The sequence below is a fragment of the Rattus norvegicus genome, chromosome 2 (assembly GCF_036323735.1).
Source record: "Rattus norvegicus strain BN/NHsdMcwi chromosome 2, GRCr8, whole genome shotgun sequence".
Taxonomy (NCBI): domain Eukaryota; kingdom Metazoa; phylum Chordata; class Mammalia; order Rodentia; family Muridae; genus Rattus; species Rattus norvegicus.
In genome coordinates this window covers 175,797,126-175,818,916 of record NC_086020.1, presented here as the reverse complement: position 1 = coordinate 175,818,916, position 21,791 = coordinate 175,797,126, and the positions used below count along the sequence as shown (strand labels likewise).

At 47.6% G+C, this 21,791-nt stretch overlaps 2 protein-coding genes across 10 annotated transcripts; one reads left to right on the top strand and one right to left on the bottom strand.

The window, feature by feature from the left end:
* The first annotated feature begins 13 nt into the window (after positions 1–13).
* Naxe (NAD(P)HX epimerase) lies at positions 14–2,093 on the top strand. 2 transcript variants are annotated; one of them, NM_001399227.1, is made up of 6 exons: positions 28–223; positions 312–420; positions 524–634; positions 718–831; positions 1,427–1,574; positions 1,837–2,093. In NM_001399227.1, exons 1-6 carry the CDS (start codon positions 60–62, stop codon positions 2,037–2,039), a joined length of 849 nt encoding a protein of 282 aa, NP_001386156.1. In that variant the 5' UTR covers positions 28–59; the 3' UTR covers positions 2,040–2,093. The 2 variants fall into 2 exon arrangements, with proteins under 2 accessions (XP_063137676.1, NP_001386156.1); XM_063281606.1 differs by lacking the exon at positions 1,837–2,093 and having other exon boundaries at positions 14–223; positions 718–857; positions 1,395–1,574.
* A 276-nt stretch (positions 2,094–2,369) lies between these two features.
* Positions 2,370–21,414, bottom strand: Gpatch4 (G patch domain containing 4). 8 transcript variants are annotated; one of them, XM_063281602.1, is made up of 11 exons: positions 21,167–21,414; positions 17,558–17,650; positions 13,053–13,175; positions 11,092–11,657; positions 7,165–7,298; positions 6,716–6,789; positions 6,530–6,622; positions 6,349–6,435; positions 4,204–4,295; positions 3,851–3,901; positions 2,370–3,649 (listed from the first exon to the last, which is right to left on the bottom strand). In XM_063281602.1, the coding sequence occupies exons 5-11, from the start codon at positions 7,241–7,243 to the stop codon at positions 2,902–2,904; spliced, it is 1,224 nt and encodes a 407-aa protein (XP_063137672.1). In that variant the 5' UTR covers positions 7,244–7,298; positions 11,092–11,657; positions 13,053–13,175; positions 17,558–17,650; positions 21,167–21,414; the 3' UTR covers positions 2,370–2,901. The 8 variants fall into 8 exon arrangements, with proteins under 8 accessions (XP_063137672.1, XP_063137670.1, XP_063137673.1 ...); XM_063281600.1 differs by having other exon boundaries at positions 11,769–13,209; positions 21,167–21,376; XM_063281603.1 differs by having other exon boundaries at positions 13,053–13,209; positions 21,167–21,376.
* Positions 21,415–21,791: the final 377 nt, after the last annotated feature.

The following is a 21,791-nucleotide window of genomic DNA, read 5'->3' as shown; positions in this document are numbered from 1 at the left end:
AGGCGCTGGGGCGGGACGGGCCTGGGCATGCGCTGTGCAGGCGACGCTCTGTGTGTCGAATGTCCGGGCTGCGGACGCTGCTGGGGTTGGGGCTGCTAGTTGCAGGCTCGCGCCTGCCACGGATCGCAAGCCGGCAGAGTGTGTGCCGTGCAGGGCCCATTTGGTGGGGAACGCAGCACCGGAGCTCGGAGACCATGGCGAGTGCGGCGGTGAAGTACCTGAGGTACGGCCGCGCTCTCCCGCGGGGGCGGGGCGGGGCAGGCCGCGGCCCCAGCACCCCAGCGGCGGACTCAGGCCAGGACTTCCCTCAGCCAGGAGGAGGCTCAGGCCGTGGACGAGGAGCTTTTTAACGAATACCAGTTCAGCGTGGATCAACTCATGGAGCTGGCCGGGTTGAGCTGTGCCACGGCCATTGCCAAGGTACGTGGCACAACGAGAAGCCTTTGTGAGGAGCAGGTGGGGAAGTCCCGGGCGGTGGAGCACATAGCGATGACTGCCCGACCCTTTGCACTTCTGCCTTCAGGCTTATCCCCCCACGTCTATGTCCAAGAGTCCCCCGACTGTCTTGGTCATCTGTGGCCCCGGAAATAACGGAGGGGATGGGCTGGTCTGTGCGCGACACCTCAAACTTTTTGTGAGTATATGAACTGAGTTTTTGTGGCAAGGTATAAGGATTCTGGAACCGGAGATTGAATGGCTGTTTTCCTTTTCAACTAGGGTTACCAGCCAACTATCTATTACCCCAAAAGACCTAACAAACCACTCTTCACTGGGCTAGTGACTCAGTGTCAGAAAATGGACATCCCTTTCCTTGGTGAAATGCCCCCAGAGGTATGTGGGTTGATGCCTCATCTCCAGTAAGTACTGCCCCTGCCTTTCCCCTCATGTTTCAGACGAAGCAGGCCTGTTTAGTTTCTGTCCTAAAAACTGCTCTCTAAATAGAAGTGTAGATGCTTCTCCATATTGTGTGTGCGCCACGACTTTCCAACACTAGCAACTCCAGTCACTCCCATTCTGTAGCGAGACACACACACACACACACCCTGCAACGTGCATCAAACAGTATTCTGGCCCCCAGGGCCTCATCCTGAACCTTTTCTATAAATGCATGCATGCATGCATGCATAGATGGTGGGAAACCAAAACTTTTTCAAAAAACATTCTATGGATGACAATACTAACATGCAGAACTAGTCCCTCCTGGCTTCCAGTCTCAGGAAGCCTGAAACTGGCAGTCAGCCTCTCACCACTGACAGGCAGGTGCTCAGAACAGAAAGTATGCCTGGATTCAGACTGGCTCGAATGAGCTACTCTTTACTGTGCCTTAGGGGACAATTATATCTGTGCTTCTGTGGTCAGTGGGTACAGGGACAGCCCTCCCTATGTGACAGCAGTTCCTGTCTTTCCTCTTCCTGCACCCTCACAGCCCATGATGGTGGATGAGCTGTATGAATTGGTGGTGGATGCCATCTTCGGCTTCAGTTTCAAGGGCGATGTTCGGGAGCCGTTCCACAGTATCCTGAGTGTCTTGAGTGGACTCACTGTGCCCATCGCTAGCATCGATATTCCTTCAGGTGCTGGGACTCAGATGGTGGGGGGACTCATGCTCAAACCTGGCTAGGGCTGATACCCAGGAGCTTGGCCCATAGTATAGCCCAGGTCTAAAATAATCTGAACGTAGCCTTTGGTGTTCCACATTAGGGAGGGGGGGGGTGCAAAGATCATGCTGGCCAGCCCTGTGGGAAAACATGAGCCTCATAGTACATGGGACTGAGGGGTTTCCTTCTTCCTTAGGACCAGGCCTTTGTACTTGCTTATATGACTTTCTCTCTTCAGGATGGGATGTAGAGAAGGGAAACCCTAGTGGAATCCAACCAGACTTACTCATCTCACTGACGGCACCCAAGAAGTCTGCAACTCAGTTTACTGGCCGATATCATTACCTCGGAGGGCGTTTTGTACCACCTGCTCTAGAAAAGAAGTACCAGCTGAACCTGCCAGCCTACCCTGACACAGAGTGTGTCTACCGTCTTCAGTAAGGGAGGTGAGGAGGCAGGTTTCTCAATAAAGACTTGGTACCTTCTATCTTGAAACTGGAGTCTTCTGGCCTTAATAATTATCAGTGGGTTATGCTTTCTCTGTGGAAAACACCAGCATTTGTAAGCAATGGAAAATAACTCAGGTGTGATATCCTTCACCCAGGAATGATTCTTACTTATTTGTAATACACAGGGAGGTAAATGACACCTCTAAACTAATTCAGCTTAGCATTGTAGTAAGACCCACAGAGGTTAACAGAATTTTTTCAAGTCTCCAAGTGCCATCTAATTTGTGTTCAGACCTTCTTGTGCTGGTAATGACCTATAAGCTTGGGGTCCAAGTTCTCATTTAATCATGATTAGAAACAGGCAGTCTGGGTGGGTAACCCAACCCATACATATAAATACATAGAAATGTATGTTAAGCGTTCATGGTATTTAAATGAAAACAGTTTGCAGGGTGATAGTGCATGCCTCTGATCTAAGCACCCATGAGGCAGAGGCACATGGACCTCTGAGTTCTGGAAAGCCAGAGCTGCATTAGAGAATCCCTGTCTCCAAAACAAGACATTTCATATAAATCTACATTTTCAGACTTTTAGAAGAGGCACTCCTTGAAACATTCCTCCATCCTGATTCCTCTTCCCACCATCCTTTAGGTGGCCAAGTTGCCGGACACCAGGATTATATTTTTTGGACAGAAGTTTCACAGGGGACCATGTCCACCCCTCAGCTAGCATAGAATGCTTTGGCTCTCCTCGGCAGACAGGTTCTCCAGAGCTGCTTACAGAGGAGTGTGCAGAAACCCTGCCCCAAACCAGCTACCCCTGAGAGGAAGTCAGCTGAGATCTGCTCTAGACCCTCAGTCTGTCTTCCGCTTCTTTTTTTTGGCTCTCGCCTTTGGGTGTGGCTGACTTCTCTCACCTCCATCCTCTGCTTCCCAAGTCCTGCCATCATCTTTGTTGCTTACATCCAAGACCTCCTCACAGTACTGCTGTCTTTTCTTTTTGTCTTTTTTTCTGACCTTTCTCTCTTTTTTTGTTAGGTCATCCTTATCTTCTTCATCTTGGGTATCCAAGTCCTCCTCACATGTCTGTCGCTTCTTGCTGCTTCTCCAGGGATCTGTATCTGCTCCACTGTTGACTGCCTTTGGCCCGCCTGTCACATCTCTGCCTCCTTCATCACAGACTCCCATCTCTTCCTCTTCTTCATGGTGCCGCCTCCTCCTTTTCTTCTTTTTCCTGGAAGACTGATCAGATTGCTCTGTGCTCAGTTCTGCAGGCCCACACACTCCTGCAGCCTCTTCCTCCTCACTTCCTATAGCTGTTCCCTCTCTCTCATCTTTCTTCTTCTTTTTTTTCTTCTTACTTTTCCTAAAGCTCTTGTCAGTGTGTTCCAGGAGCTCCTCACCTAGACTCTTTTCAGTTGTTGCAGCCTCTTCCTCCTCTTTCTGCTTCCTCCTCTTTTTCTTTTTTTGGGAGGGCTCACTGTCAGTCAGTGGTTGAGAGGTGCCCACGTCCTTTGAGCCTTTAAGCCGAGCCAGGAAGGCCTGCTCTTGGGCCTCCAGGCGAGCAAGCTTGGCCTTCATGGTGATTCCAATCCGGGCAGCCCTAAGACAGATGATGGGTCCAAGTCAACAAGGGTATTACAGGGGAAGTTGGGAACAGAGGGAGGGAGCTGCCTAGCTTCAAACATGAACTTGTCAACACCAGCAATTATTCCCTTGGAGTGAAAATAATTGAGAGGTGGCACAGGCTGTCCTTAAGCACTGGCAGAAAAGATGGGAGACCCAGAAGGTGACCACAACTTACTTGTGTGCTGTTCGCCCCTCACAAGCTTTGAGTAGCATCTCATCAGTCAGACTGTAAGAGCAGATGACAAGTCACAGATATGGTAAGAAGGCTTGGTCTCTCTCTCTCTCTCTCTCTCTCTCTCTCTCTCTCTCTCTTTCTCTCTAATATTCATCTTTGCTATTATTCAAAACCTGGCACTTTTTGAAGTGCTAAGAATACAGGGATTAGAACAATCTAATTAATTCCACAATCATGCACCTACTCTCCTCTGACAAGAGCTCAGTCAAGCATTAGGGGATTAGGTTTAGATTTATTCTCTTAAGATCCCAAAGCATCGCCCACATGTCCTCAGTACCAAAATAAAGTCTCACATCTTTGGGGGTATGGGTTCACGGTTGTCAACATCACTGCAGCTCTCCAAGTCTCTGTCAGGCTTCTCTTCACCTGAGGTTAGTGTGGCTGTCTAGAAGAAAAGGATCATGGAGACGGATGAAGCCAATGTAATACCATTTCTGAAACCCCTAGGGATTCACTGCCCAAGGCATGAATTTTACAGCCCTCACCATGGTTACTTGCAAAGTCATGCAGCCTGCATATTTTAATTGGGGCAGGGTATGATGGGCCATAGTTACTAAGAGCAGCCAGGGTCTCTCTGACTCACAGCTGGCTGATTATAGAACAAGCAGGAAAAGTGCTCTGAGTTTCCATAGTGAAGTCGGTGCCACTGACAATAAAGACAAGCACCCCTATCAAAGTATTCTTGTTTAACTGGACTCAACCTATTACAGGCCATGGAGCTGAAATGGGTTCAGGTGGGGAGGTAGCTCAGCTGGTAATAACACTGTGCAGGCATGAGATCCTATGTGCAGATCTCCAGCACCCACACATGCTGAGCAGGCATGCTGCTCACCTGCAGTCTCAGCAAGCTAGGTTGGTAGCTAAACTAGACAAATCGGCAAGCTCTGGATTCAAGTAAAAGACCCTAGCTCAGTATATAAGGTAGAGGCCAAAAGATACCTAGCATTCCCACACCTATGTCCACTCATCTAGATACACCAAAATGAAAGAAAGAAAGAGAACGCCCATAGGTAACTACATGGGCAGTTGTGATGAATGCTGTGTCTCACAGATAACTCAGGCCAGAGTCTGGGGAGTGGTTTCTAGAGGGTGCTCTCAATCTGAAAGCAAGTAATGTTTAGCAGGTAAAGCAAGAACAACTGACAGAGGAAAACACATCTTCTTAAAGGGGAAAAAAAGACCTGCTGGCTAGTGTGTACCCAGAAAGAAGTGAGTGAGACCTGAAACATAAAGGGCCATAGAAGACAGTCTCATTAAAAAGGATAGAGCTGGACGGTGGTGTTGCACGACTTTAATCCCAGCACTTCTGAGGCAGAAGCAGGCAGATCTGAGTTCGAGGCCAGTCTGGTCTACACAGAATCTGTGTGGAAAAACAAAAACTAACAAAAAGGATTATGATATGGTAGCTGTCTTTTGCTACTTTGTGGGTAATTTCCTCCACTCTTCTCCATCCTTTTTCCATCCTTTCAACCCCCCAACACTAGGGAAGGGGGGCAAAGGATAGGAAGAAAAGGAGGCAAAGTTATTGTTAGTCTACCTCTTACTGATTAGGGCATGGAATTCCTTGAGGTAAGTTTGATCTTCACTGACAGGATATCTAATTTCTTAACAAACCACAACTAATAACCCACAACACCCTTCCTCTTGGGCCTAGCATTTATATACACTCTGAAAAATCCCCAGAATTCCAGAAACTACTTGCTGCTGGCAAAACCACACCCCTGCTAGAGCATGAGGCAAATCATAGTCAGCTGCTGACTGCAATCTGAAGCAGCCCCCCATATCCCACATCTGAGATTAAAGTAAAAACGTAGTTCCATAATATTTGTTTTTCAAAGAGACCAAAATCCTTACTACATAATACAGTTTGTGTTTCAGAGAGACCCTTATGGATGCTTTGTAGGTTAGCTGACTGTGGTGGAGAGTGAGAACAGAGGCAGAGGCTCTTAAAGGGGCAAGGACTGCCCGAACTGAGTAGATGTCAAGATGTAGAAACTGAGAAGGATTTCTAGATGACTTGGGAAGCCCTGAGCACAGAATCTCTGCTCATTTACTGCTGGCTTCTCTTCTTTTTGCCTATACTAGTCAGCTGGGGGCTCTTTACTCTTTGGGTCACATATATGAAGAATGAACCAGGCAACCTCACAGAACCCTCCTGGCTTCAGACTCTTTAAAATTATACACCAACATGCCCCATCCCAGCAGCTCCTAACTAAACGACAGCCCTCCCTCCCACTGTGCACTGCTGCTTCCCCAGCAGATGGGATGGGCCATGGAACCGTAACACTTCAGTTCCAGGTGAGGCATGGGCACAACAAGGTTGGACACAGGATCTGCATGTACTGGGATATCCTGAGAATTAGTTGGACACACAAGACAACTGCTCAGGACCCAGGGGAGATGGGAGCAGTTGAGAGCTGGACCTCTCACTCTAGTACCTTCACAAACTTCTGATACAGCAAGCTGGGCTTTGAGTGACTGCGCTGGGTGGTCTCCTTGGAAAGGCGCCTTATCTGCACTCCATCCTGTTGGAAAATATTGGTGAGAAAGTGGCATGCTGTGCTGTCCTACCCGACCCCAGGCCTGCGGGTTTCTTCAATATACCTGACAAGCTCATACCTTGCCAGAGTCCACTACCAAGTTGGCGGCAGTCTTGTTGAAGAGATCACTCCACCAGTGGTCTGTAAATTCCTTGGCAGGGTCATGTCCCACCTCCAGATGAATAAGTAGAAGTCAATCTGAGCACTGCCCACTGGCCCTCATGGGTGCCCTTTCCCATTCATTCTGACCACTTCCCAGTCTTACCCCATGGGTATCTTGCTTCAGTGTCACCTTGAGGGCCTGGGTGATGCCATTCTCTTTCCGGCCCAGGCCTTTGCCTGCAGAGGAGAGTGATTTATTTTGAGGCCTGCCGTGAGCCTTCCCAGGCTAACTACCACTCCTTATACTGATCATGGGGTATACTCTATGCCTTCAGAAACCCACCTCACTCCATTCCTTCAAGCCCTGCTCAGTGCCTCTGTCTGAGCCAGAACTATCTTTTCTGTCTCTTTGCAGTCTCCTCTAGTCTGCCCAACCATTTGCTCCTCATTGTCCCTTGTTATCCAAAATGAGGATTTCTCCCATCTTCCCTAATCTAATGGGTCAGAAAACTTATGCTTCTAAAGACTTCTCTTTACTAGTCTCTCCTCTGGCTGAAGGGACCCGGGGCAGAGGAGAGGAGTTGGGTGGATGTGGAAGAGACCCTAGAGCACCTTGAGTCCACCCATGCTTCAGCAGCTGCTCTTCAGCAAACTTCATCCCACGACTCTTCACCTCTGGGGTGACACTCATGGCAGGGAGAGGCTCTGTCCTCAGGTTCTCAGCAGGGAAAAAGTGGCACCATACTCTGAAGAGGGAAAGAAAGGACTGGAGGTGCAGCTTAGACAGCAGGGCGCTAGTCTAGCACACAAAGCCCCAGGCTTCAACCCCTGCATCATGTAAAACAAGGCATGCTGGCCCACACATGTTAATCCCTGCAGTTGGGATATGGAGGCAAGAGGATCAGAAGTTCGTATCGTCTATAACTATGTAGAAAGGTTGAAGCCAGCCCCTGCTTTATGAGACCATAAATGAGTGAAAAGGAAAGGGAAGTAGTGTGGGCTGGGGCTGTATCTTAGTATACCTTAGATACTCTACTTAGGTAGAGTGCTTGCCTAGCGTGTGTGGGTCCTGGGTTCAATCCCCGGCACTGTGTAAGCAGGTGTGGTAGTGCATCCCTGTAATTCCAGCTCTGGGGAAGTGGCAGCAGAAGGCTCAGTTAAAGGTTGACTAGGAGCTTGGGATACGTGAGACCTGTCTATGCTTAAAGCACTTAAAGCTGCTTGTGTAAGAGTCTTCTTTCAGAAGAATAAGTGTATATGTATGCCCAAATGTGTGTGTATGCACTGCACACACGCGGGAACTGGAGTTACAGTTGTGAGATGCTACACAGGTGCTAGTAACTGAATCCAGGGCCTCTGCAAAGGCAGTAAGTGCTACTAACCACTGAACCATCTCTTCAGCTACTGAATTCTTTTTCTTGAGTCCTGGGAGATACCAGGAGGAAGGCTGTTCTTTGGGGCGTCCTCTCTCTGGTCAAAGGAGCCAACACCCAACACAACACAGGACAAAGGAAGGGTAATGTGGATACTGATACCTATATGTGTGACTTCAGTATATAACGTGAAAACTCGATCTTGCACTCACCCTACTCTGGTGACAAAGGAAGCTGAGCCTTAAATAGCTTAGGTGGTGTGATGGTTGGTATTACTGACAACATGGCAGGAATGACCTAGATGGCAACTCTCCAGTTACCCCTGCAGACTAGATTAGTGAGCCTCTGTGCAGGTCTGTGAGTGTAGCCTTTTTAACTGAGGTGGAAAAACCTCAATCAGTGGCACCATACACTAGCCTCAAGTCCTGGACTAAAAGAAGCTACAGCCAGAAAGATGGCTCAGTGGGTAAAGTGCTTCCTGTCAACGCCGATGTTTAATCCTGGGGACCTACTTAGTGGAAAGAGAGACTTCCATGGGCTGTCTAAACCAGGAAGCCCGTGTGCAGAGTCTGTTTACATTGTGAGAACAAAGCTAAGAGGTGTTTGGTAACTTGAGCTGGAGATTGGTACTTAAGAGAGCCTAGTCTACACCTATGGGCCAACATTTGTACTGGCCTGGCGTGGCAGCCAAACCTTCCACCCATGTTACTGCCTTACCAGGGTTTCAGAGGCTTCCGTTTAGAAATGGTCTAGTATAGGAAGGGGCTGCTAACTAAGCACTAAGTAAACAAAGATGGCTGTTCTACACTATTACCTCATTATACTTCAGAAGACAGGCCTGTCAAATAGGTGTCATCCTCATCTAAAAGTGAGGAAACAAAGGACCTGGGTTTCTTGTCTATTCAGGAAATTTGAATACTAGCCCTGATTCTAAGTAGCCAAATTTCTTCACAGTACCTCAGTGGGTGCAAATGCCTGGCTTTCTCTTGGCGCTGCTAAAACAGCTGTAAACACTTCTGAAAGAGTAAAGGTGTTTTTGAAAACTTAAAAAAAAAAATTAGTTTGGTTGTATGAGCGTTTTGCTTGCATGTGAGTGTGCCATGTGCACACGGTGCCCTCAAAAGCCAGAAGAGGCTGTTCCATGCTGTAGAACGGGTGCTATAAATGGCTGTGAGCTATCGTGGGATGCTGGGGACTAATGCAGGTCCTCTGCAAGAGAGATAAGGACTCCTCATGACTGAACCACCTCTCTCGTCCACTAAATAAATTCAACCAATGACCTAATCACTGATGTGCAAATCTCAAGGAACACAAAACACCAAGGTAACATAACTCCTCCAAAAACTGAAGAGACCAGGAGATAAAAAGTGGTCATGACTTTAGGACAGGACTTCAAAAGCACCTGGAAACAGTCAGGCATGGTGGTGTGTACTTGTAATTCCCATGATGGCCAGCCAACCCAGCCCAATCAGTTAGAGGTTCAGTCCCAAAACACAGATGGGTAATTTCTGAGGTTGACTTCTGGCCTCGAATATGCACACACCCCATACACACACACACACACACACACACACACACACACACACACGCACACGCACACGCACACGCACACGCACGCACACGTGCTCACATACACACGTCAAACAAATTAACAAACACACCCCAGTGGCTGGAGCGATGGTTCCGTGGTTAAGAGAACTGGCTACTCTTCCAGAGGACCTGGGTTTGATTCCCAGCACCCATAGGGCAACTCACAACCTTCAGTTCCAGGGGATTAGGTACCCTCTTCTAGTCTCCACAGGGAATCAGCCATACATGTGGCACACAGACATACAAGCAGGCAAAACACTTGCACACAAAAATTCTTTTTAAGTTTCTTTATTGAACTAAGCCACTAAATCTGTAATTTGTTATGTAGCAATGAAGCTAATACACAGGATAGTGATGAAGTTACTGATATGATGTGTACAACAAGTTTTCAGGCCTGGAGAGATTACTCAATAGTTAAGAGCACTTACTGCTTTTACAGAGAACAGGGGTTTGGTTCCCTGCAAGAAGAAGGAAGCTTACATCTCCCCATACCTTTTACTGGCATCTGGCATGCACTGGATGCATATAATACAAGCAGGCAAAAATACCTGTACACATTAAATAATAAATGAATTTAAAAAAACTAAATAGCTAGTCATAGTGACACACACTTTTAATCCTAGAATTAGGGGGATAAAGGCAGAGGATGACTCTCTGTGGGCTCAAGGCCAACCTGGTCTACAAATCAAGTTCCAGGACAGCCAGAGCTATTAAACTGAGAAACCCTGTCTCTTTAAAAAAAAAAAAAAATCAAAATAAAATCATAAAACAGTTCTTCCAGCCTTGTACGGTGGAGCCCATCTTTAACCTTAATACTGGCAGATTTCAGTGAGTTGGAAGTCAGCCCCTTCTACATATTGAGTTCCTGGCCAATAAAGGGGGCATTGTAAAAGCCTGTCTCAAATATAGATAGATGATAGATGATAGATAGATAGATAGATAGATAGATAGATAGATAGATAGATAGATAGATAATCAGTTCTATCAGTTCCCAAAATGTGATCCAGGGCTCCATTTTTGAACTGAGACTTTTCTAGAGACCTATGAGGTCAAAGTCTTTTCTCAGAAATCCTCCCACATTACTGCCTTCCCCGCCACCCACCATCGTTTGTTTTTTGAAACAGGTTTCTTTGTGCAGCTTTGGTTGTCCTAGAACTAGCTATGTATACAAGGCTGTCTTCGAAGGCATGCACCACCAATGCCCAGCTCCCTCTTTTATGAGTGCAAAGACTGTGTAATTTCCCAGGTACCCTTGTCAATTACAGCGAGAATGCGTTTAGTGTTTCTGGATTAAACTGAGTGACATAGTAGGAATCGTTTTTAACGCACGTACAATGGACAGGAGTGGGCAGACGCAGCCTGACCTGTGAAGGCTACAAGTACAACTGTGAGACGCTGTCTCCTCTCCAGCCAGTATCCAGGGATGGCCAGAGACACCCGTTTGCAGCCTAGAAGATCAGCCGCCGCCTTTTTCTCCTGTTATAAATCCAAGCCCCGCAGTCACAGAGCCAGCAGGGTGGACCTACTCTCGGATCTTCGCCTTGGCTCCCGCCCCTGGAGAAAGCAAGCTCCTTACCATCAGTGTACAGTCCTCTCCGTGGAAGCACGTGCCATACACGACTTGGGTGCCGCCATCTTCCAGGAAGTGCACTTAAGCCCCTCTAGGACGTAGAAACCATAGAGACGTCCTGACAGTGGCCACGCCCCTGGGTAGTTGCCACGGAAACTGAGTTCAGGCTCGATGCAAGTTTCCTTTCCGCAGTTCACCTCGGTTTCGGGTCCCTCCGGGAGCCAATACTGAGCTTTCCCGAGGCCGGGTCTCGCTTGAGGTTTAGGGGCGTGGACACTCAGGCTCTGCAGAGCTCTGTAGTTCAGTGGAATCAACACTGCTTGCACACTACATTGTACCAGGACTAGTGCCTTCCGTACTGGGAACACAGGACAAAAAAGACTCGACCCTTAACTTGGAGGAGCATGTAGACTTGCTCCGGAAAGAGGAGGCGAGACGGGGTCCGAAGGCAGTACCTCAGCTGCACAAGTAACACCGTCTCCACCAGCAGTTGTAGGCTTCTGCGGCCACCCAAAAACAAGGGGAGCATTTCATATTGCCTCCTCTTATCGGAATATCCATTTGCTTGTCATCTAGAACGTAATTAGGATAAAGGATGTAATAATGAAAACACACTGGGGAGGGCAGAAGAGATAGCTAACTGGTTAAGAGTGTTTGTTTCTGGTTCAGTTCCCAGCACTCACATGAATTCCAGAGGATCCAACACCTGACTTCTGAAGTGCAGATGAATACAGCCAGGCAACACACACACACACACACACACACACACACACACACACACACACACACACACACACACGGCGGGGGAGGAGAGAGAGAGAGAGAGAGAGAGAGAGAGAGAGAGAGAGAGAGAGAGAGAGAGAATTAAACCTTAAAAATTAACCAAAAAAATTAAGTACAATGGGGAATCTTTCAGAGCATCCAAGTCTAGTTACCAGTACCCATGTTGGGTATTCACAGCTACCTGCAAACTTCAACTCCTGGGGACCCAACACCTGTGGCCTCTGCTGGTATCTGTAAACACATACACCCCCCCACACACACACACACTCACAGAAATGAATCCTTAAAAGGATTCAAGGGTACCACACAGGCCAGCAGAAACAGAGATGCAAGGCTGGAGAGATGGCTCAGCAGTTAAGAGTAATGACTTCTCTTCCAGAGGTCCTGAATTCAATTCCCAGCAACCACAAGGTGGCTCACAACCATCTGTAATGGGATCCAATGCCCTCTTCTGGTGTGTCTGAAGACATTGGCAGTGTTACCTAAAACAAATAAATAAATCTTTTAAAAAAGAAAGAAGGAAGGGGTTGGGGATTTAGCTCAGTGGTAGAGCGCTTGCCTAGAAAGCGCAAGTCCCTGGGTTCGGTCCTCAGCTCCGGAAAAAAAAAAAAGAAAGGAAAAAAGAAAGAAGGAAAGAGAGAGAGAGAACAACAATGCCAAGCAACCAGAGCTTCCAGGGACTAAGCCACTACCTAAAGACTAAACATGGACTGACCCTGGACTCTGACCTCATAGGTAGCAATAAATATCCTAGTAAGATCACCAGTGGAAGGGGAAGCCCTGGGTCCTGCTAAGACTGAACCCCCAGTGAACTAGATTGTTGGGGGGAGGGCGGCAAGGGGGGGAGGATGGGGAGGGGAACGCCCATAAAGAAGGGGAGGGGGGAGGGGGATGTTTGCCCGGAAACCGGGAAAGGGAATAACACTCGAAATGTATATAACAAACACTCAAGTTAATAAAAAAAAAAAGAGAGAGAGAGATACAATGGGTGAATTCTGAGAATCATTCTACTACCCTGACCCTGCCAAGAGAATAGAAGTTCTTTTGTAACAAAGAAGTTATCTAGTCACATCTGTGTGCCATTTGTGTGAGGTCCATATTAGGAGAGTGTCTTAATTGCTGTGAAGAGACAACATGACCAAGGCAACTCTTACAAGGAAAACATTTAATTGGGGCTGGCTTACAGTTTCAGAGGTTCGGTCCCTTATCATCATGGCAGACAGCATGGCAGCGTGCAGGCAGGCATGGTGGTGGAAGAACTGAGAGTTCCACATCTCGATCCACAGGCAGCAGAAGGGGACTGTCTTCTGCAAGCAGCCAGAAGGAGGCTGGAATTCCACACTGGCCAGAGCTTAAGCATAGGAGACACACTTCCTCCAACAAAGCCACACCTCCTAATAGTATTACTCCTTATGGGCCAAACATTCAAGCACATGAATCTGTGGGGGGGCCAAACCTATTCAAACTACCACAGACAGGAGCATTCTCACTATCCTGTTGGCCAATACATTTTTACGGCAACTCCTGTAGTAGTTTAAACACCAATGGTGCTAGGCTCTTATGTTTAAACTCATGACCTTCAGTTGATGGAACACTGTTGGGAAAGATTAGGAGCCATGGCCTTGATGGAGGAGCAGTGTCACTTTGAGGTTTCAAAAGCCCATGTCATTCCCAATAGTTCCTTCTCTGCTTTGTGCTTGTGGATCGAGCTCTTGGCTACTACTCCAGTGCTGAGCCTGCCTGTTTGCTTCTATGCTCTCTTGTGGTGACCATGAACTCTAATCCCAAAAGGAATAGACGAGGCCAGTGCATCCTTAGATGTCAGCTTCTGGGTGTTTGCAGAGGGAATCACAAGTGCTTGGTGTGTGTTATGGGGTGTGTGCCTGTATTCATAGCACCTGGGAGGTGAAACCAGAAGGATCATGAGTTTAAAGTCATACTCAGCTATATAGCAGTTTCAAGACCTGCTATGTGAAAACTTGTCTTAAGGGCAGAACCAAAGCCACGGTGGATCATGGATCAGGCTCCAGTAGAGTTCAATTGTTAAAGTGTGGAACCTTCTGCCCTTATCCTTGCAGTTTTGCCTCTCTATTGGATTCCTTGTTGCTCTCTGAGAGTTTTGCTACATAGTCCTGGGTAGCCCAGAACTTACTTTGTAGGTCAGGTTGGCCTTGAATTTGCAGCAATCCTTCTGCCTCCGCCTTCCCACACCACCAAGCCCAGTCACACACTGTGGTTTTATTGTGGTGTCACAGGGACTGCTGAGAGATTGTACAGATAGGTACTCAATTTCCTTCTCTTCTACTGGAGTCAGGCATGATGGGACACACTTGTAATCCTGTGACTTGGGAAACTGGGACAGGGGGATGGCTACAAGCTCTAGGTCAGCCTGGGCTAAGTAAGGAGAGGACTGTGTCTCAAAAGAGAGAAAGAGAGGGGGGAGGAAGGAGGAGGAGGGGGAAGGGGAGGAGAGGAGAAGAAAAAGAAAAAAGAAACTGCTGGATATGGTGGTTCATGACTTTAATCCCAGCATTCAGGAGGCAAAGACAAGCAGATCTCTGTGATCTGTGTGAGTTCAGGGCCTGCTGATCTATAGATTGAGTACCAGAACAGTCAAAATTATATAGTAATATCTTTAAAAAACAAGAGAAGTTAGGGGCATAGAAAGAGGGTTTAGAGAGATGACTCAGGGTTAAGTGCTCTTGTCTCTCTTGCAGAGGACCTGGGTTCTGAATTTGATTCCCAGCATGCATTTGGTAGTTCATCAACTATCCATTTCTAGAGAACCTCTTCTGGCCATCTTCTGACCTCCAAGGGCACCATATGCACCTCCAAGGCTAAAACATCCCATCTTGCAGGGATGCTGGCTAAATCAGAAGGTCAATAACTCAAAATAGCTCCAGAAAGTCCCCAGAAGATGAATGTGCCAAGATTTGTGTGAAGCCAGAAATCCTAACAAAAAACTGTTAAAAAGCCAGATTGTGTGTTAAGGAGCTACTTGAAAGTTTTAAGGCCGAAGGAACAGTTCATAGAGGGCATCCATGCTAGAACAATACAAGGGAAGCAGGTCAAGCCTGTCTCAAGGGTGGATAATCATCCCCCAGATTAAGAAGGGTACATTATATACCTTTCTTAAGTTATACTTGGAGTGGAGATGGTTTTCCCAGCCAGGAATTCCCCCAACAGCCAGGTATAGTGAAAGAGGAGGCAACAGTTACAGAGTCAACCCAGGGATTCTTGGACCTGGGGAGTCAGCAAGTACAGTGGGGGAAGAGCAGAGACATATTCCCCTTGGCCCTGACTAAGTCGGCTGAAGTTGGACTGTCTTCTTTCTACCTCCCGTTTCTTTAAGTTGCCCCAGCAGTCCAACATTGCACTGCACCAGAAGTCCAAGGAGGGCACCTGGACCCCTACTGCCAGCAGACTTCTCCAAGCCCTCTTCCTGAGACCTTTTGTCTTTCTTACCATTCTTGCCTACTCTTGGGACCCATTCCTCTTGTGAGTATAGATGCCAGTCAAGCTCACTATACAGTCGAAACAGCACCAGTCTACCTAGCACCTGAGGACTTTGATGTAAATCCCATGGATGGGGTCTCTGGCCCTGAGGACTTCATTGGTGTTCTAACCCAGTTTGGGGCCCAAATGAGCTCGGCAGGGCCATCTGTCTTCCAGGTAGCCACTCCTTCCCCTAACCTCCCCCCCCCCTACCCTTTTTCTTATCTTGTTCAAGCCTTGGACCCTTCCTGGTAGTCTCAAGTCTCTGAAGGTCACTGACAGCTTGGGCTCTGGTGAACATGATTGTCTAGCGCTGTTGCTGAGCCCTTTCAAAACCACCTAACGGGTAGACCTGCCTGTTCGTCCCTCTCAAGATCCTCCCCTCTCTGCCATCAGCTTTCCTTTCCTTAGTTAAAAAAAAAAAATCTAACATTCCTCTCCTCCCATGTCTGTTTCATTGACTTAGTCTGATCTTCAGACAAGAGGCAATTTCCAATCAACACAGCCAAAACGTAGGGACAAGGTATTCAGAGGCTCAGGGGAGGACCCCTCTGTCTCATTCTGAAGTTGGTTCTGGGGGCTTTCCACACACCCACAAACCTTGCTCAGTTGAGAGTCCTGGAACTCTCCACAGAGCCTGCAAGACTTGCTCAGGTGAGAATTATGGGAACTTTCCACAGTCTGGTGCATTCATGCCTTTACTCCAGCACTCAGGAGGTAGAGGCAAGCAGATCTCAGTCTGAGAACGCCACAGCTACACAGAGAAACCCTGTCTGAAAGGCCATAAACAAACAAACAAACAAACAAACAAACCCTCCTTTAATAAGGAACCATGGATGGCTAGGGTGTGGACACTGGAGTTAGCCTGCGCTAAGAGGAAGAATTGAAAGCAGAGTAAAGGGTGTAGCCAGTTAAGTAGCATTCAGGTCCCATCCCAGTCAGGCCTATGTACAAGGTTCCTTTGTGCACAGCATCCCCACATGTCAGTTCTGGAGACACAGGGGTGGGCAGAGTACTTGTTATTTGCTTTTCCCTTGTTTGAGACATTTAGGATGTGGATGAAGACTCTGAGATCCTCCACTAAGTGAGAGAATCCATTCCCCTGTCACTTGAGCCGTGAGGAGTAATTCATCTTTCTTATAGATAGGAGGAGGTTTTTGTGGTTTTGCTTATAGCCAGATCCAGTCAGACACCTGAAGGTCTCATTTCCCCGTGTGTTGTGGGGGGTATTCACTAGAAAAGGCTGCTCAGACATAGGGTTAAGATAATAGAAAGCTGGGACTGGAGAGGGTGCTCCTCCGTTAGGAGCACTGACTGCTCTTCCAGAGGTCCTGGGTTCAAATCTCAGCACTCATGTGACAGCTTATAACTGTCTGTAATTCCAAGATCTAACACACTCACACAGACACTCATGCAGGCAAAATATCAAAGCGCATAAAATAAAAAATAAAAAAAAGAACAACAGATGACAGAAAGTCTTAATTAGCTGGGTGTTCGGGATCCTACTACAGCCCAGAGCCTTTTTCGGGTTGGAGCTAAGGAACTCGGGCTGCAGTGGGCCTTCTGCCTGCTCACCCAGGCCAGACACAGTTCTGTACGTTCGTGTCTATTTTCTCCTCTTCCTTTCCCTTGATGCTCCCTGGCCCGCTGGTGCTCCTGCTGGCTCATTCCAGTATAGCAGTTCAGGCAATGGACCAGTCACTGTCACTCTGTGTCTTAGTTATCACTACTGTATAGGTCGTCACACAAGTGATCACTAATAACTACACAATATCAGGTCTTGAAATCTCTTCTTCTGTCAATGACATTAGTTCAAACTCTTCAAGTTAGACTCAGGCAGATTTTAAAAAAAAAAAAAAAAAAAACAAGGTCAGAAAGCACATTCTTCACCAAATGCAAAAACACTCTCACTTACTAATACTCTTTTCCTCTGAAACGTCTCGAGGTGGGCCATCATAATCTGCATTGCATTTAGCTCCACTGTCTTCTGAGGTCCTACTAGTATGGCCCATTAAGTCCTTTCTACTGTCCCCAAGTCCACATTCTGCCAATAAGCAGCACGGTCAGGCCTGTTACATAAATACTCCAGACCCTAATACCAACTTCTGTCTTAGTCTCTGTTCTATGGCTGTGAAGAGACACCATGACCACAGCAACTCTTATAAAAGAAAGCATGCGATCGGGGCTTGCTTACAGTTTTGGAGGTTGAGTCCATCATGGCAGGGAGCACGGTGCCATGCAGGCAGACATGGTGCTGGAGAAGGAGCTGAGACTTCTCCATCCAGATCTGCAGGCAGCGGGAAGACAGAGAGTCCCTAAGTCCATCTTGGGATTTTTAAAACTCAAAGCTCACCCCCAGTGACGTACTTCGTTAATCCCAGCAAATGAGAGTAAAGACCAATTTTTTTGGTTGAATTAAGCAAGCTTTATTTTCTTTTTTCTTTTTTTTTTTTTTCTTTCTTTTTTTCGGAGCTGGGGACTGAACCCAGGGCCTTGAGCTTGCTAGGCAAGCGCTCTACCACTGAGCTAAATCCCCAACCCGGCAAGCTTTATTTTCTATTAGACAGACTGTCTCCTTGTTTAAGAGAAGAGCCTTGAACACAGTAGGAAAAAAAAAAAACATTTATAGCCAAACACTACAAGGCTTGGGGACCTCCAGGGGTTCTGGTTATGAAGAAACTTAGCAGAATATCTCAAAATTATGTCAGATTCCAGAAAATGGGTTAAGACATGGTCAAATTTAAGTTTTTACAGAAAATAGGAATGAACTTATTTTGACCTTGTAACAAGATAGTTTCTAATCTTAAAATGAAATCGGGTTGGTCCATCAACTTCCTCCAACAAGGCCGCACCTCCTAATCCTTCTCAACCAGTGCGCCCCCTGGTGACCAACCATTTAAATGTGTGAGCCTGTTGGTTGATTTTTTTTTTTTTTTTTTTTTTTTTTTTTTTTTTTTTTTGGTTCTTTTTTTCCGGAGCTGGGGACCGAACCCAGGGCCTTGCGCTTCCTAGGTAAGCGCTCTACCACTGAGCTAAATCCCCAGCCCCCTGTTGGTTGATTCTTATTCAAACCACCACACCTTGAATCAACTGTGTACCACATCCACAGACTCCCTCTGTCTCTCCCGTCTCTATCCCTCTTCCCTCCCCCACCTTCCTGGGCAGTCTCTCAGTTTCACTCCGTAAGCAAATCATGTACTCAGCCCATTAGCAATTATTTCTCAAAATTTTCTCCAGGAATGCATGAGGGCAATTGCATAATCCATTACAGCTAATCAGGTTAAAGCTCTCCTCCTGCTAAATGACCAGAGGACCCACCTCTTCAACAGTCTCTGACCCAACCTCTCCTGACAATCACCCTCCTCATCACTGAGACTATGCCTACAAGAACTCTCCCACCCCTAGACCTCCACCCATGATCAGCAGGAAGAGGCTCCCTGAAAACTGTTGAGGTACATTAGAATAAAACCTGAATAAACTCTGGAAGACCCTGACCAAGTCCTTATGTCCCCCTCACTGCCTTTGCCTAGCTCAGCCAAACACTATCAGCTGCATCCTGGTAGCCGGGGCAAGGCAGTTTCTAAAGATCAAATGGCTTTGCATGAACAAACAACTCCAGAAACCCCAGTAGGGGCTACCTTAACTTCCCAGTCTCCAACCCCACTGTATAAACTCCAAGTATCCCCTTCCCTCTTCAGACAGCGATTTCCCACTGTACTGGTCAAGATTCTTTAGAGAAACAAAATTGAATGAATCATATATGATGTATTGGAGTGGCTTACAGGCTGTGGTTCAGCTAGTCCAACAACGTCTGTCTCCAAAGTAAAGTCCAAGAATCCAATACTTGTCCAGTCCACAAGCCTGAGGGTCTCAGCTGGTCTTCAGGATACATAGGCTCTAAGACCAATGAGGCAAGAGCAGGGGCAACCAGGCAAAGAGCAAAACCTTCCTTTTTCCGTGTCCTTTATAGAGTCTGCCACCAGGAGGTGTGGTCCAGATTTAAGATAGATATTCCCATCTCAAAAGATCCAGATTTAGGGTGGGTCTTTGTAGGAGAAAATGCAGACCTGTCCTGGGAGTTGGACTACAAGCACACTGCTTCTAAGACACATGGCAGTCCACACTCCTGGGTATTCCCAGGACTCAGAACACTGAATGCTGCAGTAGCTCCCTCGCTGGTGGCTGACCTGCTGATGAGTCTGCACTCTCCGGTCTCCTGTTTATGCGCTTCTGCTAGAGACCCTGTGATGAAGTGCTCCCTGGCGAAGCTGAGGTAATGTGCTAATCACAGTAGCTAGGCTTCCACATGATAACGGCTGCTCATGTGCAATACAGCAGACACTGCTACCTGAAACTGTCTCCCAGTGTTTCACCTCCAAGCCCTTTACTGACCCTGGGCATCGCAGTCTCATGCTCCAGGAACAATGCCAGGTCTTCCCTATCCCATCTGATCAAGAGAATCCCTCATGGGTGTGCTCAGGTATTGGGTTTTAGTTAATTGATTCCACATGTCGCTAAGTTGACAACCAAGAATAAGCCATCATGCCCACTGCCCCTCACCGTTTGTTTTTGAAATAAACAGTCCCGTTTGCTGAGGTTGGTTTCTCCTGTTTGGAAGAATGTAGTAAAACGGGGCATGCTTGTTTCTGTTAACCATTCTGCTAACACACTTGTAGACCTCACTCGTGGGTTTAAGACTGACCACAGTGAATTTGGGTGTGTGTACCAACAGACAGGAAAGACAGCCAAAGTCTGAGAAGGTGAGGCTGTGTATAGTGTCTCAAGTACACTTCAACTACCCAGGAGACCAAGCTAGGAGGATTTGGAGGTTAAAGCCTGCCTAGGCTTCAGAAACAAGTGAGCTTTGAGGTCCAGGAGAACAAGATGGGTTAACAGAGTGAGGGGTCAAGATCTTAAAATATCTACAGGGGCAGTTGGGTAAAAATAAGACTTAAGAGTGGGCTGACATTTGCAAGCAGATGGTGGGTTGACATGATCGTTCATAAGCAAAAATCAATGAGTCTTCCACATCCCTGAGAAGAGCTCCTGGACCTCTGGTCTCGTCTAGGTTGGAGTGAGAAGGTGCATCTCCTGCGCCCGGGTTCTTTCCTCCCACAGCCTTCTTTGTGTTCCAGATTCTCTGCAGGTTTTGGACACCTCCTACTCAGGGGTCCCAAATAACAAGATCAGAGAGGGGAACAGGTTGTGAATCCCAGTCAGGACTTCTAGGCTGAAAGGGCAGCGAGAGGAGCTGCAGTCGTCCTCTAGGGCAGTCGTCTCCAATCATTGCACCAGAAGGCTAATATAGGGCTGTTTTATCTCCCAGTCTCTTTCCTGCCTCCCTCTTCCTTCCACCTGGGAAGGTGTGGCTATTGCTAATTAGTAACGTCAAATCTCTCCGTTCCGGGACCCTCACCTTTGCCCTTCTCATTTTCCTATTTGAACCCTCACCCTAACTCATGGGGGCGGGAGGGAGACTTTTAAAGCGTCCCGAGTGATGTCCTCATGGCTCATTCTCGGGCTGGCCTCTTAGCGTGCTAATACCCAGCCGCCTAAAGAGGATCCTGGATGCAGCATTGTAAAAGTCACTAAAAGGGATGGGAGCCCTGCCAATCATATGAACCCCTCTTCTAACCCCTGCAGCGGCATCCTGCCAGCCTTTCCAGTAACTTATTCGACCATCTGGTGGTAAACTGGGACCACAACTTGGCTTTACTACGGCCACTAAGTTGGAAGCTGCAGACGGAGTTGAGTACTGAGAGCAAACCTCTCTGGGGAAGACACTAAGCCCTGGAGCACTTACCTGCTTCCTCTTCACAGGGGCTGGAAACCGGAACTGGAGTAGCCTCGAGTACACACACGGGCGGTTCACAGCTTGTTCTTTCCTCAATCTTCCTCAGAAGCCTCCTCTTGCAGCTAGAGTAGTTCTGAACTGGCCAAGCTCAGCCTTCATGCTGGAGAAACTTAATGTGCAACTAGAGAAGAGGAATGAGCCAGCTCCAGAGAGGAGGAGTGACCCCAGCGCTCTAGACTCGCCCCTCCTCTCTCCTCTGTTTGTCTTGGGAGGAAGCCAATCAGATGCACGGGATCAGGCCGTCCTGAACCCTGAGACAGCAAAGGCTGTTTGTTCTCTCACTAGGAAGGGATGGGTAAGTCCCAGGAGGAGGGGAGGGCTTAGCTGCAGGATTGGGAGGTGGGGGATGTAGCTGCTTAGAAAAGGACAGTCAACCTGGCCTTAAAGAGTATAACACCGTTAAATATGTGCAAATGATATTCTGGGGGTTCATCGGATTTAGGGAGAGCAGAAGGGTTAGCAGAAAAATTGAAGGAACAGAGAGAACAGTAGTCCAGAGCCCTGGCTGCTCTTCAGAGGACCTGAGTTCGATTCCCAGAACCACTTGAAAACTCAGAATTATTTGTAACTCCAG

Excerpts from the sequence above, each read along its gene's own strand:
- Naxe (NM_001399227.1), top strand. The coding sequence starts at position 60 with ATGTCCGGGCTGCGGACGCTGCTGGGGTTGGGGCTGCTAGTTGCAGGC. Across the intron at positions 224-311 it reads GCGGCGGTGAAGTACCTGAG|CCAGGAGGAGGCTCAGGCCG; the intron begins GTACGGCCGCGC and ends GACTTCCCTCAG. Across the intron at positions 635-717 it reads CGCGACACCTCAAACTTTTT|GGTTACCAGCCAACTATCTA; the intron begins GTGAGTATATGA and ends CTTTTCAACTAG.
- Gpatch4 (XM_063281605.1), bottom strand. The coding sequence starts at position 7,243 with ATGAGTGTCACCCCAGAGGTGAAGAGTCGTGGGATGAAGTTTGCTGAA. Across the intron at positions 6,790-7,164 it reads GAAGCATGGGTGGACTCAAG|GCAAAGGCCTGGGCCGGAAA; the intron begins GTGCTCTAGGGT and ends TCTCCTCTGCAG. Across the intron at positions 6,436-6,529 it reads TGGTAGTGGACTCTGGCAAG|GATGGAGTGCAGATAAGGCG; the intron begins GTATGAGCTTGT and ends ATTTTCCAACAG.